The sequence below is a fragment of the Thamnophis elegans genome, chromosome 4, assembly GCF_009769535.1.
Source record: "Thamnophis elegans isolate rThaEle1 chromosome 4, rThaEle1.pri, whole genome shotgun sequence".
NCBI lineage: Eukaryota > Metazoa > Chordata > Lepidosauria > Squamata > Colubridae > Thamnophis > Thamnophis elegans.
The window spans coordinates 62,440,348-62,458,182 of NC_045544.1; the positions used below are offsets into that span (position 1 = coordinate 62,440,348).

The window sequence follows — 17,835 nt, forward strand, 5'->3', positions numbered from 1 at the left end:
CTGGTACCAAAAGTTTTTCCCCCCACAAAATTCCACAATTTACGCAGTGCAGGTTTACTGGATTTCAGCTCCCATAGTCTCCAGCTAGCATAGCCAAAGGCCATTAGGACTAGGTATTATAGGAACTGATCCAACACATCAGTAAATAGATTTGCTCTATGGAAGGATAATACAATGCACCCAATCCTTTATTAATGGAATAAATTTTTCCTTCACTAAAGGAGTCTGCTCTCAATTAAAATACATTTTCCACTAAGACCAACCTGTGAGGATTATCCAATTCCTCCTAGATATTTCTGCTGCTTGCTCTCCACCACTGATCACATGCTCAATTTTTTGGTGGGCTGCAGAATTTACATGCTCTGAGCAGCTTAGAACATCTTGCCAATGACAAAATTTGCAAGGCTGGGAATTGGGATTGAGATGACACCAGTGACGTGCGGTGAGCTTTATGGCTGGTGAGGCAGCAATTTTTTTTTAGACTTGTGGACTTCAACTCCCAGAATTCCAGAGCCAGGCATGCTCAGTTCCGATTTAAAGCAACAGCATTTTTCCCCCTTGCAAAATAATTTTTGCAAGGGGGAATTTTTCCCATTCTTTTTTTTCTCCCTTATGTAACCCAGATGTGAAGTTCTGACTTTTGGGACCAAGGGTAAAATCCAGCAGGTTGTGACAGGTTCTGGAGAACCAGTAGTGGAAATTTTGAGTAGTTTGGAGAACCGGCAAATGTCACCTCTGACTGGCCCGAGTGTGGTGAGAATGGAGATTTTGCAATATCCTTCCCCTGGAATGGGTGGGAATGGAGATTTTGCAGTATACTTTCCCTGCCACATCCACCAAGCCAGCCACGCCTACCAAGCTACGCCCACAGAACCAGTAGTAAAAAAACTTAATTTCACCACTGGTTGGGACCCATCCAAAGTCATTTGCAGCAATTGGTTAGGCCCATTTATGACTGTTTGTAGAGTACTGTGATCATGATTTTATTATGGTTTTGTTGAAAACTGGCACTTTCTTTTGATTTCTGGCAAACTCATAAACCATCCGTTTAGTGATTTTTCGAACTTACAACAATGTTGAAAAAGTGAGTTATTTCACACTTACAACCGCTGCAGCATCCCATGGCCATGTGATCACAATTCAGTTGCTGATTTTGCAACTGGCTCATATCTATGACGGTTGCAGTGTCCCGGGATCATGTGATCATCTTTTGTGACCTTCTGACAAGCAAAGTCAATGAGAAGCCAGATTCACTTAAAAACTGTGTTACCAACTTAACAATTGCAGTGTTCCACTTAACAACTGTGGCAAAAAAAGTTCATAAAATTAATCAAAACTCACTTAACAACTGTTTCACTTAGCAACAGAAAGTTTGGGCTAAGTTGAGGATTATATGTATAGCAAACCAGTGGTTTGTTTAATGATCTTTATAACATGCTACTGTACTGGGCAGGCTCCATTATAATTACATGTTGAAGACTACCTGTATATAGAAAGTGATTGTCAATTATTAGAACCACCTAACAAGGGTGAAGATATTGTATAATTTATTGTATAAACTGTCTTGTAGGCAGTGTTTTATACTGATGCACCACCATCTACTCAGCAGGCAATATAGTTCATTGCATGCCTATTTTGACCACCACCATGTTTAGGTATAAGTAATTTAACTTTTCCACCATTTCTATTATTAGCTCTTCAGCATGAATATTTTCAAAGTATCTGGAATGTTTGCTGCATATTTGAAAGAACCACATTCCTAAATTATTTCTTCTCAATTTCTGTTGTTAGCTGTCATCTTAGTTATTACAAGACATATTGTGTCACTTTGATATATGTCTCACTATTAAGGTATAAATATTCTAGTGTTTATATACTAATGTGGCTTTATCCTAGCCATTCAAATATTGCAATCTCCTATGAATAATCTCAGAAAACAACTATATAGACATATTAATTTGAGAATATCTTGAGGTGAACAAAATCTTGCCCCAGAAATCCTCTGTCCTTTTATTCTTTAAGGTGATCAGTTGGAGGCCAAAATGTAGCAAAATTGAGAAATGAAAGAATTCTTCTTTAAAAGGCAAAAAATGCTAAATTTAAAGAGGGATTGAAAATCTATCTAGGTAGCAGAACAGAAGGATACATAATTCTAATCACATGAAAGAAGGGAAGAAATTGGACCAAATAATAATAATTTATATATATTATAAATTTATATATAATTATTAGCTGACCTTGCATATATTTTCAGCATTTAAAGTCCTTCATGCAACTCAGAATTTGTGATCACAGCAAAATCTCTTTTTGAATGGTTAAGCAATATTTTATACAACAGTAAAATAGTAGCTGTCCCATCATCATTCACCAGCATTAAGCCAGTTTCAAATGGAAGAAAGGGCCATTTTTCTCCCCTCTTACCTTGGAAAACATTTGTTCTATTTGCTGCTGGCTTCTCATCTTCATTTTTGTAGGAGTTGATGGGCAGCAAATATCCACAGACTGCAACAAAAGAGCTGCAGTCTGCTGTGAAAATTAGGAGGGGGACAGTGAATGATTACTTTGTACTCTTAGAGAAAACTGGAATAAAATGTATTTATCAAGCAGCAAAGAGATAATTCATTATGAAAATGCAAAATTGTTTAAGCCCTTCAAGTGAAAAATAATAATTAAAAAATGAATAATCTGTTCACAAATACAACTATTCTAGTTTTATGAGCATTAAGATAAAACATACGTTTATATAATATGGTGCACTTCATCAATTTTGTTGATTCCGACATATTTGTTTCCATAGTATTAAAAACTCATATTTCACGAGTCATTATTTCAAAACAGTGACACCTATGAACATTAAGCTTACTTCTATTTCAGGGGAATGTCACAAAAATTGGTATTAAAACAACATATTGGTATCAAACTTGCAGAAAAGTTATAGCTGTGCAGCTAATTTAATCCAGTCCATTACATTAACACATTTTCATAATTTAAAATTTTGTAATTTGGAAGTCCTAGAAGGAAATTACTTTGTTAAAATAGCAGCAACATTTGCAAAATTTAAATTAATTTGAAATGGTTTTCCAAACACATTAGTTCACAAATCTAAGATTCCTATTAAGTCACGAAGTTGTTGCGCCTTGATTTTGTCCAAGCAGAACATCTACTACTACAAACATCTGTGTTACAAAAGGCTCTTTCGTTTAAGCACAGCCCAGCTGAACAAAGAGAGGACAGCATATTATTCTTCCCGAATCTGTGGCACATGTATTTTACACTTCTATTTTACACTTCCATTGTAAACAATACCTTTTTGTTCTTTCTTCTCACACACATTCATGGTTTACAAATAGAACTAAACAAAATGCATGTATTTACTGAATCCAATCCCAAAAAGCACAAATCTAGTAACAGCCCAAACTTGACCTCAAGTATCTTAACTGCAGAATAGATTAATTGATAGTATATACTATCAATAGGAAACGTAAGAATATTATAGTCAAGGCATGAAAGGCCCAAGTTCTAAATCCTCTAAATGAGGATTTCAGTAACAGAAAATGAAACAGTTTTGAAGAAATGTCAACATCTAATAAGGGCAATGAGCAGACTTACTACTGCAATTTTTACCCAACAAAACCTCTGGATATTATTTTTCTTTAATAGCACATACTGCAGCATTCTACTATCACGATGGAACCAAATCATGAATAAATGTTGCAGGATCTGATTGATTCATGAATAAGTGCATGACTCTATGGTATGAAAGGGTAATATTGTCTGTCTGGTCCTTGGCATCCCATAAAGATCCTGATTTCTCAAGATCAAGAAGCACATCAGCTCAAGATTGAAACTCAGCTCTTTTCAGAAGGAAAAATCCAAACCCAATCTCTATCTTATCTGGATTTACCACGGTTGCAAAACGCATTGCAGCATATTCAAATTACAATCTGACACTAATCCAATATTCTCATTTAAAAACATGAAAGAAATGCCAGTGAGTAAGGCAACAGCAATTGCCAGAATAAAACAAATCACACAATATACCTTGAAACATGATTGGGTCTTTTTTGAAAAACACTTGTTCTCTGAGCACACATGGATTGCATTCCCACAGTAGGATAAACAATGCTGCTAGGTTTGTCTCTCATCCCTTCAGAATCTTTTTAGTGACAGATTTTTGCACTAAGCAGTCAAAGTGTGCCAGCACTGGAGTGAGCGATACTATTGGTGTTAGCTGCAGCATGCCGATACATCCTTGAGAACTAGCACATCATTAGTAATACCTTCACAACTAAGGTCAGATGGCACACAAAGCAATATATCCTTAGGGCAAGTGTGTAAAAAACATTTAATTTAAGCTCTTTATCATTGGTTCTCTTAAATTGTATATGGAATATGCACATATGTATGTAAGCATTTATGTGTGGGTGTGGGTGTGTATACACATACATATACACATACATACAAGTTTACATTTGATATAGACTTGTCAATTGGAACCATACTCTATCTGACAATGTTGCTAGAATCTGTCCATCAGTCCAATTAAGAATTGTTTTAGAAAGAAGTTATGAATAGGCACAAGGTAAAACATAACATTTGTTCATATACAGCTTTTGTTTACACTTTGTCATGCAAGCACTACAAAATAAATTTTTAAAAGTTGTCAAGATTCTTCACAGAAACGTGAACTAGAGCTAATATTCTCTGTCCACATTAAACTCATAGACTAGGATGATGAATCTCATAATCTAACTGAAATTTACATTTATATTTAGTTTTGAAACTTGTAGCCCAATTCAATAATTTTCTTGCATCCCTTATTATCATTGCAGTCAATGATAATAAGTCAATTATTGTTATTGCAAAACAGGTCTCCCCCCTCTAATTTTGGCTAATTGAATCCTTCCTCACCATCATTATTAAACTGTATATTTCTACAGCATATCCGAGATTACTATTAACAGATTTACAGAAACACATCGAAATTGAGAGTTACCGGTTTTGTGAAATTTTAACTATAAATATTGACTAGATGCTCTTGGAAACAAACTGTTATACTTCAGTCTCTGATCTATTTTGGGAAACTATCCAATTGTGTTGGAGCCAATAGATGAACTGGGTTATTCTGGATTTCTAGTCTCAAAAGCTCTGCAGAAAAATAAAGGCTATACCAAGAGACAAGATATAGCAAATTAAAATAAAATAGTCATTAAATGATCTTTAAAAATTAGGGCTTCTTTTTAAAAAATGTGCCTTAATTCTGAAAAAAATGTTGTTTCATATGTGTGATTATCAGACATATTTTTGTCATTTCCCATCTTATCCCATTTCCTTTCCAAAGTTAAAAAAAACCTGCTAACTTGATTCTTTCTACAATTATGAAATATTATTGAAATACTGTATATAACTAATATGATATGAAATATGTGGATGTATTATCTTTAGTTTGCATTTTTATCCATTTCTATTATTTGCTTTACTATCTAAAATTACTTATACCAAAGAAAAGAAATTAACTATGTTCAAACTCTGTAGGTATAGTAGGCTAATCATTATTAGTTCAGAAAAAAATAATTAAAATTGTTAAATCTTGGTAGATGAACATATAAAGATGGATCATTAAAAATTGCCTCATTTCTCTTAATTATTTCCACTAATGTGTTGATTAGTTTGAAGAGTTTATCTCTCAGATGATAACCTGAAATGCATCTGATTTTAGTTCCAAAAGACAGTGGCTATTCAAATGTATGAAAAGGTGCTTTTTCATTCCTCCATTTTATTTCTCTCACATATATGTGAACAATTTCCCTTGATTCACTCTGCCTCCCAGTAATAAGGATTCAGCCAAGATATATTTATTTTAGGCCAGGCAAACATGGGTCCATGTGGCCTACCTTTGACTGGGGCGGGATGAAAGGCAAGAAGGGCCTCCTAACGGTTTGGTGACATCTCCACTAATCCTCCCTCCTTTGGGGAACAATTACAGATGTCAACTAGAAGGCATCCACAGGAAAATTTCCAAGGCATATTCTGAAAGGTTTTTGCTTGCAAACCCAAAGTAAAGCATTTTGGTATCATTCTGAATGATGAGAGTTCATGGAGTCACCTCAGCAGATATTGTCTATATTGTCATAGAAAATGCTTTCCATGTGCAGATAGATTAGATACGTTTGTCAAAAGGATTAGACTAGGAGCCCCCAACTCCTTTAAAAAGTTTCAAATTGTTCAGTGACTCCCAAACATGCGGGTTGATATTGACCACTTTGGAAAACCTTGGACTAGACTAATATGAAAGATTAAGCCTGCAATGCATTACAATGATTGAATAGTAGTTTAACAATCTGTTAACGATTTATATTTCACCACAGGCTACATGCTTATAAACACCAGGTCTAGTGGGGATGCAACAGAGGTGATATCTTCAGGCTCTGTAGCTATGCTCCTCAAATCATGTAGATAGCATCAATGATTCCCTCCCCCCAATTCAGCTCCAAACTCTTTCATAACTGGCTTAAGACCACTCAAATTGAATGCAGAATGAAGGTTTCTAATCATTCTCTGGTTGACCCTTCTTTTGCCCTGATCAAAGACCAAGGGTAACTTTGTCAACCCTTACCTTGACCTTACATGCAACTGAATAGCCACGAGGAAGAAAAAGTACTGTTAATGTCTTCCCTATGTAGCCTAAAATCTATGGCAATCCTCCAAAACTACTGAAATAGGAATGAAATGGATGATTTGACCCTTTCTTCTTCATCTGTTTTAATGTGTAGATTATTAAAGGGTTGAAATACAAAGAATATTTTTTAAAGCAAATGCGAAGGAGGTAGAAAAAAGAAGAAAAAAGGCAAGATGATAAGAAAAAATCTTATTAATTTAAATTGTAAAAAACAAATCTATATTGCATTATTATAAACCATACATTATATCCCCCTTTCCTTCCATCTGTATCCCCATTATTGGTCATAGTTACATTATTTGAACTTTACATCAAATATTAATGATTTCTATTTAAGTTTTAAAAATGGTATTCCAGATACTTAAATTTGCTTTGCTCTGTGATACAGTATATGCATGGGAGTCATGCAATGAACCATTGGTTCATTGTAAATTACTTCTCTCAAATTTTGTATCTATTTTATGATAGCGTTTTAATATATTAACTCTCTATATCAGTGTTTCTCAACCTTGGCGACTTTAAGTCCTGTGGACTTCAACTACCAGAATTCCCCAGCCAGCTATGCTTCTGGGAGTTGAAGTCCACAGGACTTAAAGTCGCCAAGGTTGAGAAACACTGCTCTATGTCATATTCAGCAACAGTTTATGTACGTATCTAAGTAACCATTTCAGGCTCTGTCATATTTTTCAAACTTCCTCATCTTTTTTGAGATCGCTTTTTATTTTTCCAGTTATTTATAAACACATTAATCATGGTGGTTTGTCCTTTTTCATTGTAACCTACTAATTGTGATTGCTCATAATTTTTTCCCCACAAAATGAAATTTATACAAGTGTATTATTGTCTTTTTTCTCTTCAGTGTTCCTCAACATAATTTCACTCTACTTTTAGCATAGATGTAATGATAAATAGATTCATAGATCATCTTTGTGAAAAGGGGTCTTATTTTTTGGCTATAAATACCAGCCAATCCTGAATTTGTTGTGATGTCAGAAAATAATTCAGAACAAATTGGTAGGATCCTTAGGTGAGATATAGATTTGTTTTACTTTATATAATGTGGTCTCAAATGAGCAAAACAAATCATTTACCTACACAAACCAAATTTTACTAGTTGAAACATATGCACATAGGGAAGACAAAAGCCTCATGTTACATTCTAGAATCAATTTAATGTTTTTTTTAAATGCAATACCTTAGTAAAGTGGTCCTCAAGTTTTGTATTATCATGACTAGCTTCCTAAAATGAAAAAATAAATTTGAATAATCTCTTCATAAAAATGAAGCAGTTGGTGTTAGAATTTATTTATTTATTTTAATTTGTCAACAAGTACAAGGAAACAAGTAGGAAAAACACATGAAAAAATGGCACAAATAAATGGACAAAAATAAGCAAAACATAGCCATAAACATATAAAAAGAGTACATGTAAATGGGACAGTAGGACAGGGATGGTAGGCACGCTGGTGTGCTTATGTATGCCCCCTTAGAAACCTCTTAAGAAATGCATAAGGTCCATGGTAGACACCTTAAGATAAAAGGTATGGGGGTTAGAGCAGTGGTCCCCAACCTTTTTATCGCCGCGGACCAGTCAGCCTTTGATAATTTTACCGTGGCCCGCTGAGCGCGCGCAGGGGTGGGGCGCCGTTGTTCGCGATGACAGATTGATTGTCGTGGGGGAAATAGGGGGTAGGAGTATTAGGTATCTTCACTAGCATATATAAAAGGAGATACTATCTTAAATAACAAAGTGGGCCCCCACCTCCAAAATATACTAAAAGAAAAAAGATTCCATGTGCTCAACTAATTTTTTTTAAAATCATCACTATATTATGGACTACAGACATATATATATATATATATATATATATATATATATATATATATATATACATATACATATACATATACATATACATATACATATACATATATATATATATACATACATACATACATACACACACACACACACACACACACATACATGCATATATACATACCGTACGTATGTACGTACGTATATATATAATGTCCAAATAACAGGAAAAGCGCTTCAAGGACCAAAGTATATTCCTTTTCTGCAGCCTTAAGAGAACTCTCGTTTTTTGAGGCTCAGAACCAGGCATTCTCGTGGGCTGCAAAAAGGAAACGCGACCCGGGAGTGCAGCCTCCAAGAGTCCATATCACCAATAACTACGCGTGGGGGGAAAGGAAATGTGTTTTGTGAGGAAGAGAAAGAGCGCGCTTCACCGATGCCCGTTGGCGAAATTTTGGAAGAGAGGCAAGAGACTTCAGGCACCGAGCCCCCACCCCTGGCTGCGGCAACTGGAGCGGGCGGGAGGCAGGGAAGGGGTGGGCAAGACTGCCGCTTTTCCACCGTGCGCTGCCCCCCATCTCCCCTCAAAAGACCCTCCCCCGCCCTCGGCTGCCCGACGTTCTCTCTCTCTCTCTCTCTCTACCTCTCCCGCCGTTCCTTCTCACAAGCCAAGGCCGGGCGGGAAGCCGCCAGGGCCTCCAAGGGCTCCGCTTCCAGCGCATGGTCCGCCCCCTCCTCGCCTCGCTTCCAGGCGAGCCGACTGAGGCGAGAAAGGAGAAAGAGGCGGAGGCGTTCACTGAGGGGACGGCTGACTCGGGGAGGGGGCGGAGGTGGTGTAGTAACGGGGGATTCTTCCTCCTCGCCTCACTTGCTCCTGTGCTTCCGCGCAGCTCCCCCCCTCCGGCAACGGCGCTGCATGAGTGAAGAGTCGGCCGTTACATGGCCCCCGGCCGCTGCAGCGATCATGGCCCCCGGCCGCTGCGCGGCCCAGTGCCAGGTACTCCACGGCCCGGCACCGGTCCGCGGACCGGGGGTTGGGGATCACTGGGTTAGAGGAACTAACAACAGGATTGATAGCGTGTTCCACACTTTTACTATTCTGTTGCTGAAATTGTTTTTCCTCCAATCAAGATTAGAATGGAGTTGGGCAAGAGATAAATATATCCTATTTAAATAATGAAAATGTAACCCATATCTATATTTGTTTATTGGGCTCTTAAACTCCTATACCAATTACCACTATTGTGCCCTTGCAACATGTACAAAGCCCAAATGTGAATGTCCACTACCAGTATATTCTTATTTTGCCTACAAAAACCAGATCAGGTTAAAAAAAAAACATGCCCAACTGTTTCTCAACTGCATTTCCCCATTTGAGCTGTTTGTAATATTAATTAAAACTTTATATTGGGAGGGGCCTGCTTGTGCTAACAAAATTAAATAAAACTGAGCAGTGTATATTATTCCATTTCACCATTTCTTAGAAACCTAACTATATATCTTCCAGCAGAAGTTATTTCAAAAACCATATACTTTGAAAAATCCCCATACAAAACTGGCTTTAGATGATACCATCTTTCTATTGTAAATTAGTTGCAATTGGTGGCATTTTAGAGATACATAAATATGGAGTACTAAGTCAAGAGCACATGACTCTGGGTCTTTTTCACAAGAAACATTTTGTAATAGTAATCTTCATAGCCCCTTTATTGCAGCTTTCTCTAAGGAAGGACCTAATAGACCCAATATATTAGAAGGGACCAGATTAAAGAAAGCTGCTCATTATATGAAACTGAATTAAGTAGTTGAAAAACAATTTCACAATTGTTTTGTTACTGAAAAGACCAATTTTCCTAAATTAAAGCAGAGCATTTAAAAATAAAAAGGTTATAAATAGATTTTTAAAATGTACTTACTTTTTTCAGCCTGCTATTTGGAAAGCTTTTAACTTGCTGGAGTGGCTTGATTCCAGTTGGAGTAGAAAAAAGTAAAGATTTAGCAGCGGACACTAGAGATTTAAAACAGAAAGTAAACATTGAAGCTCTGATGTAAATAGCATAACGAAATTTATTTTCATCAGCTGAAACAAAATGATCAGCTGAACATTTCCTCCTATACAGCAATTTTATACAAATTTCACTCATTGTGTTTTTCAATGGGACCTAGGAAGCATGCATTTTCTGTCACACCACCTGCTTTCTGGAAAACCAGAGATTAGATTAGACTCGATCTGCTGGTCTTTTGTGAAGTATTGAAGTGTTCCAGGACTTGGGGCTTAGAAGTCTAGGTGGTTCGTGGAAGGATTTTGTTGATTGTTCTCTTCGGGTTTTCTCTTGGTGACCAGTGTAAGTTTTTTACTCTTTATTATTGTTTGTTTGCTTGTTTGCTTTTAGGCCCTGTTAGGTGCTCAGAGTTGCGATTGTGAGATAGCTGATCATAGGATTCAATCAATCAAATAAAAAATATAAAGTAAGTGCATCTAGAGGGGGAATTTTTTGAGAAAATTCTGACAAAGATGAGTGAAATGAACATATTTCAGGGCTTTCCTCGTGGCTGTGGATGTGTATAGAGTAAGGAAGATGGCCTTGGTGAAAATATAAGCAAGAAAGTGACAAGGGGTAAAATATTATTTTTAAATCCAGAACATCCAAATAATGTTTGGAAGTGGCTCTGACAGACAAAATTTTTGTGTGCACCGAACCGGCAGTAATGCCAGGAGCAACCCACCCCTGAAGTAACGGGAGCTCACTCTGTTACGGAGCACTAGGGATTCAAACTGCCAAATTGCCGGCCTTTCTGATCAACAATCTCAGCATTTTAGCCACTGAGCCACCGTGTCCCCTGCTAGTATCTATAGTCCAATCCATATTTCTCATCTCCTTGGTGCCACTTTGCCAGTGAGATTATGTGCATTTCAAATTAATTTATTATTTATTTAACTTGGCTTTAATCTTGCATTTTAATGATTGTAAATGCTCACAAGATCTACTAGGGGACAATTTCCTTATTTAAAATATTGGTCAGTAAAATAATAAATAAAATATGTGTCTGCTTTTCTTGTAGAGATGAATCTTATTCCATTCTCCAGAAATTATGAAGATACTCAGCTTCTTGCTTTTATATCAGGAAGCTTGTCCTTGATCTTTGGACCAGGAACATCTTCCCAAGCAAATTTCCAAAAGTTTTCATAATCTTGCTGGTTCTTTATGATGCCAAGTTTAGTTAGTTCATTCTGCAATCCAGTAACCTTAAACAAAGGAATGGAAGAAAAACATTCCTTTAAAATGTATGATTAGTTAGGGAGCAGCCATATGAAATATAAGATTTACTTTATAAATGAGGCAATGCATGCCAAGTGGAAATGGAGGTTCTAGAGTTGTTGTAGTACTTTTTTTTATTCAAGAGCATACAGTAATTGTGATTTCTGCAGAAACTACATAGTTTTTCAAAAGTAATATTGCTCACCTAACCCATAATATATCTGGTTTTTTCAAACGATCCTGCTATAAAACAACTGCAATCATATTACAACTGCATTAGTAGAAGAATATATTTATTGCCAAATTTAAAAAAAACAATCCAACTATATATTGTTCAATGATTCTCAAACCTGATCTATATGGACTACCACTAGTGGTCTACTGCAGCCTCTCCTATTTAAGTCCCCTTGTCACCTCTTTCCCTCACCTCCCTAATAGTCAGCTAGTTTGCAAGCATGGATTAGGAGCTGAGAACTGGTTCACTGAAGTATACAAGTGATAATACAAATAGTAAGGCGAATGCTAACATTCAGAGGACTGATAGTAAACAGATCTACCCACCCACTACTCCAAATAGAACTGTGATCTTACAGCAACATTTCAAAAAGAAAAGTGAATATGAAATAAGATGACTTCCTAAAAATGTGTTGGCTATAATCATTGTGTTAGGGCCTGAAACTCAAGGAATTTCTTTTGAAGAACACTCTTGACTAGAAAATTTGTGCTATGAATTGTTATGATGGCATGGAATATATAAAATAATTCAAGTGATAAATTTTTGGATTAAATGTTTTTCTAGAAAATTTAGTTCTCAAAGATACTTTTAAAAACAAGGAGGGTGAGAAGACATACAGAAATGCAACCAAAATCATTATTTTATTCTCAAAAAAGTGAAGTAATGTTTATTCTCTAAAAATGTGAACTAGCATAGACACAAAAAGACAGAATTGGTTTAACTGGGTGGTCCTTCTAGTTTTTGAGTGTTGATTTAGCAGTCCAAGGCCACAGAAAGTTTAAGAGAAAAATGATATAGTAGAATTAACTGTTTTCTCCTATAAGCACATAACCTAGGACTTGCTAAATAAAAGCAGTAATCAGTCTTCATGAATGTAAACTTTTCAAGAAGTATCCAAAATGTCTGATGCCCACAATGACTGAATAAATGCTAAAAAATAACATTGGCTATCTATAAATAAACTTTGCCTGTTGTTGTTAGTTCACTTTACAGAAAAATTAATACTGTCATACAACTATATCCTATCAGTACCCAGACTGAAGTATGTTTTTCATGGTTATAAGTTTTTTCTATTCTAAAGGTAAGATCTGCATTTGAGAAAGATCTTAAAGTTATGCAGATTATGAGACAGGTCCTGAAGATAAAATGCATTTTCACAAAGTGCTGTGAGTGACTACTTAGGAACTATTTGTAATTCAGAAAACAACACATTTCCATACAGACAGACCACTAAGAAGATCAGCATAAAACTCAGAGACTTGTTTATTTCTTCTGTTAATTCCATAGTTGTTTGTATTATGATTTAAAGATTAATTTTAGTAGTTTTATAGTACTAGCGTAGGATAAAATTATAACCATCTTATAATTACTTCTTTGTGATTACATAAGTGCCTACTTTACTAATTGTTAACTAACAATTTGGAGGAAGAGGAGGACATGCTCAGAATATGGCAGGGAGATTAAGGCTGGTGTAGATGGGAACCCTTTAGGCCATGAATTTCTAATGACAAGAATAGGAAAATTGTAATCATTGGAAACTTATACCGGAAGTATGTTTACTAGCTGAGTAAACAATGGGTTTTAGTGCCCAGTGTTTGTCAGTGCAAATTGAACAGCTTTTCAAATTAGAGATTCTAGAAGAAGGTTTAGAAGTTACTTTTGGAATGGATAAACCAAGCTAGGTTGACAAGCTGCTTTTACATCATATGGCTGCTAGTGATATGGACAGAATGAACTGTTAGGGAGTAAAGAAGAAAGGAAAGAGGGCCAGGGCTTTTCACAGCTGACTCCTTAAGCAACCATTTGACTGTCCTGAAGGAAAAAGCAAACTCTTTTGTCCTAGGATATGCATTTGATATTTTCTAAAACACTTCTGTGACAACCACAAAACTAAATGGAGAAGGGTGTCTTACCCAGTAGCTGTTTGATTGTGACATGAACTCCAAGTACTTTGTATCTTGAGACAGTTTGCAGAAAGGAAGTTTACGACCAGGGGTACACTTTTATTAAAGAAGATTTTAAAAAATTGTTAATTTCTCTCCAAATAGCTGGGAAACAAAGCTCAAAACAAATGACAAGTAAACATTCAGCCACAGGAAGCCATTAACCACAGTGGGCACCAATTAGAACTCAGCAGGCATTCTTAAGACCGCCTGGTGCTCCTCCCCACCTCTCCCGCCGTACTCCCCAGCTTTGACCAAAGACTCACAAATGCAGCCTTAGGAAACATCCTCTTTCATTCACTCAGCAATTTGTATTCTGGCTGATAGGCTTATAAATTTGTTTGTAGTCTTGTTCAATCTCCCTTCAAGTCTTCAAAAGTCACAAACTACCGTCTGGCCAAAAATTAATTAATTAATTTCTACGTAGTCTTTGGAGAAAGTATCATCTAAGTTGTAGCAGTTCCTTTCTTTTATGTTATTTATTTGGCATTCAATAATGAATTCTTTAATACAATATTTTAAAATAAACCAATCATTTGTTTTAGAGAATCCTCTTTTCTTTCAAAGGCTAATCCAAGTTCCGAAATGGTGGTATGACACAATTCCCATAATTTAGACTACAAACTAATGTCCGGAAATTAGTTATAGAAAAAGTAAGTTTCTTTGCTGCTGCTAACTGATTGTTTAGATTTTTAAGTCTGCCAGTATGTTGTGATATCTGAAGGCATTTTAATTTACTTTAATTATGATTATGAAATACAAACCAGGTTCAAACTATGATTTCATCAACTAAACAGGCATCCAGCTACAGGCAGGAACTTTTCTTCCATTTTTCCAGCTCTGAGTGTCATGAAGGCTGTTGAGGTGATGATATCAGGGTGGATTAATTTGAAATGTTCAATCCTACTTTCTTCCACTTAAAGAAAAAATATGTCTAAGTTTAGGATAAACAAATTGCAGACCCCCAGTTTTAGTCACCAGGAAAAAAACCTGATTAATAATATTTTGAAACTTCCAGAAAATGAGGAGAGGTCCATGTGAATCTGAGATTCATCAAGATACATGGATATAATAGGAAACTGTATTGCTTTAAAATCTCAACTGGGTTGAGACTGATGTCTGGTCCAGCCAGTCCACTGTCAATTACAGTGATAGGCGGGAACAAATCAGACTCACCTCCAACCACATCTATTTGACATTTCATTTCCAATCTATTATTTTTCAAGCTACTATTCACATGGCTTCAGTACCTTTCTAACCACAATAAAGGAACAATACTGTCCTCCCATATTCTGTTCCAGTAAACACTCAAGGCTGAAAAATGTTCATGTGCATGATACATATAAAAGCAATACACTTCATATTTACATCATGTTTTATAAATTTTATTTCATATATATTTTACAAAAAGAACCAGAGGTGGGATTTAGCTGGTTCTCTCCGGTTCAGGCAAACCAGTAGCAGCAGCTGTGGGAGGGCCTGCCCACCCGCCTCGACATAATGTGCCTCATCAGATAGCTGTGCGCATGCACAGACAAGGCATATGTGAGCGAAGCAAGTGCATGCGCATGCTGTAAGTGAATTCCTCCTTTGTGAACAACTGTCATATTAATTTCATATGAAACTTCCATTTATCATTTATCAAAACTAGACAACTTCTTAAGTTACAGATTCTGCAATTAGCTATTTCAAGTTTTTCTATTTATCCTTTCATAACCTTCCTTGTTTTTTAATTGAAAATTCTACAAATCATGCTAATTATTTTTTTAATAACTAAAGTGGCCTTTAAATTTAGCCATTGATTTAGTGGCATTAAAAAGGAAACACCTATTATCTTATTAAAGGTAGTTCCTTTTGAGACAGGTCGTTGTTAAGAATACAGCAGATTATAAAGCATAAAGTAAACCCTTATAGGGAACATGACAGCCTTTTACTACTGCTTGATTGTTTTAGCTATCTTCACCCTTTAAATCTTTATAGTAACAATAAAATTACTGAAATTCAAATATAAACAGCAGTTGCATTTCCTTATCATTTCAGGTCAACGTGGATCAGCTTTACTGTGACAATAGATACCCTCTCCTTCTGCCAAGGCAAATAGATTTTTTTTAAAGCAGCATAGATACTACTATGAAGTATTTTGCTTTCTTAGTTTATGTAACTTCTGACAGCAGATTTAATAAAATTTCTAACAGAATGCCAGTCTCAAAGAATGAGAGTCCTATGTATTTCCTAGTGGCATATTTAACCCATTTTTCAGCTTCTAACACACGTGCTGTGGAATCTTTCCTGTTGAGCAACTGATATCAATTCTTCATCATTTTAAAGTAATTCCATAAACTGATTGCTCTTTTTAGGGGAGTTAGTTTAGTTTCAATCCTCCAAAATTTCTCTAGATCTGAACTTAGTACCATATAAGGGTCTCTGAGATATATGCCTGCAAACAGACATACAAATTTATGGGGTTGTATGAAAACTTACTTTAAAATCTTAAATTGTGAAGACATGGAAATTGACATACCACAAAGCATGAAAGATGGAATCCAGTGCTGTAATGCGATTTGCTTGGTTTTGACTTAAGAGGTACAAACCTAATCACCTGGAGTTTATTAAGTAAAACATACTTAAGGGAACCAGGATTAAGACTTTGTGTAACGTGTGGACCCAGATAATTTTATGTGATAAACTCACAGGGAAGAACTATATTATTAACAATACTTCTATCCTGCTCTTCCATATTGTAGAAAATTTAAACTAGGATCGTAATAATTAAAAGTTTGGCATTATATAAGAATTAAAATAAGCAATAGTCAAGCAAAGTTAAAAATGGAAACAGAAGCATAATTATCTATTTAAAAAAAAAAATCCGAATTTAACCATGATTTGAATTCTGTTGCAAAGGCAATGTTGACATAGACACACAAATCTCAGCTGGGTTAATATTCCAGAGCTGCAATCTAGAGCTAAATTTCTTTCACCTTTGAAGTTAACGTCAGGGACCAGTAGGAGATTTATAATCCTACACTTTTCTCTCTCCTTTTTTTCAATTGTGTTCTCAGAGACTACCTGGATAAGGTTCTACAGCTTTCTTGACAAGGTTTTTCACAAGTGGTTTGCCAGTGCTCCCATCCAAGGACTGAGAGAAAAGTGACTGGCTTAAAGTCACCCACTGGCTTTGGGCCTATGTTGGGGCTAGAATTCACAGTCTCTCATTTTCTAGCCTGGTGCCTTAACCACTATATCCCAAACTGACTCTCACCCAGAGGTGGGTTGCTCCTAGTTTAGCCCGAATTGGGCGGATCGGTAGTAGTGGCGGTGGGAGGATCCGTCCATCCGCCTGGACACTTCTGCGCATGCGCAGAAGCATTGCGCGCGGGCACGAGAACACATCCAAACCAGTGGTAAAAAAATTGGCAACCCACCACTGCTCTCACCCTATGTTTTAGCACAACGTAAAAAAAAAGTGGTAGGTTTATTTTAAGTATTTCAATAATTGTTCCCCAAAAATCTATTCTATTCATATCAGTTAAACTTTGCTACAAATGATTGATGTTATCTGAGGTATATGGGCTCTAAAATGTTTTCTGTTGTCCACAATTCTACATAAATAGGTTTACAGCTTCTCCAAATGTGAAGCTAAATTCACATTCTGAAAATTAAGATGAGCCATCTATTTGTGAAGGCTATGCATTCAGTTTCACTATGTTTGGGTAGGGAAGCAATCCTACATAAAGGTGAAAAGGAAAGCTTTTGACAGTAATAAGGAAGCTGATTTGGTTACAAGTTTTGCTGTCCTTCCTAATATTGTGGTCTTTACATACACTGGGGGTATTGCAGTAAAACTACATACCAAGCAATTGCATAATACAAGTAGCCCTCAACTTCAACAGTCCATTTAG

General features: G+C 36.1%; 1 protein-coding gene across 2 annotated transcripts in view; it reads right to left on the minus strand.

Annotated features, from left to right (window-relative positions):
* The window catches only part of LOC116507081, a 28,223-nt gene extending 16,976 nt beyond the window's left edge, over positions 1-11,247 (minus strand). The window contains exons 1-3 of one of the 2 annotated variants that reach the window (XM_032215012.1): positions 10,415-11,247; positions 7,875-7,919; positions 2,422-2,526 (exon numbers count right to left, since the gene is read on the minus strand). In XM_032215012.1, coding sequence (XP_032070903.1) covers positions 2,422-2,526; positions 7,875-7,919; positions 10,415-10,642 — 378 coding nt within the window. In that variant the 5' untranslated portion in view covers positions 10,643-11,247. The remainder of the gene's footprint in view (positions 1-2,421; positions 2,527-7,874; positions 7,920-10,414) is intronic. The other variant, XM_032215013.1, reaches the window with a different exon arrangement.
* Positions 11,248-17,835: the final 6,588 nt, after the last annotated feature.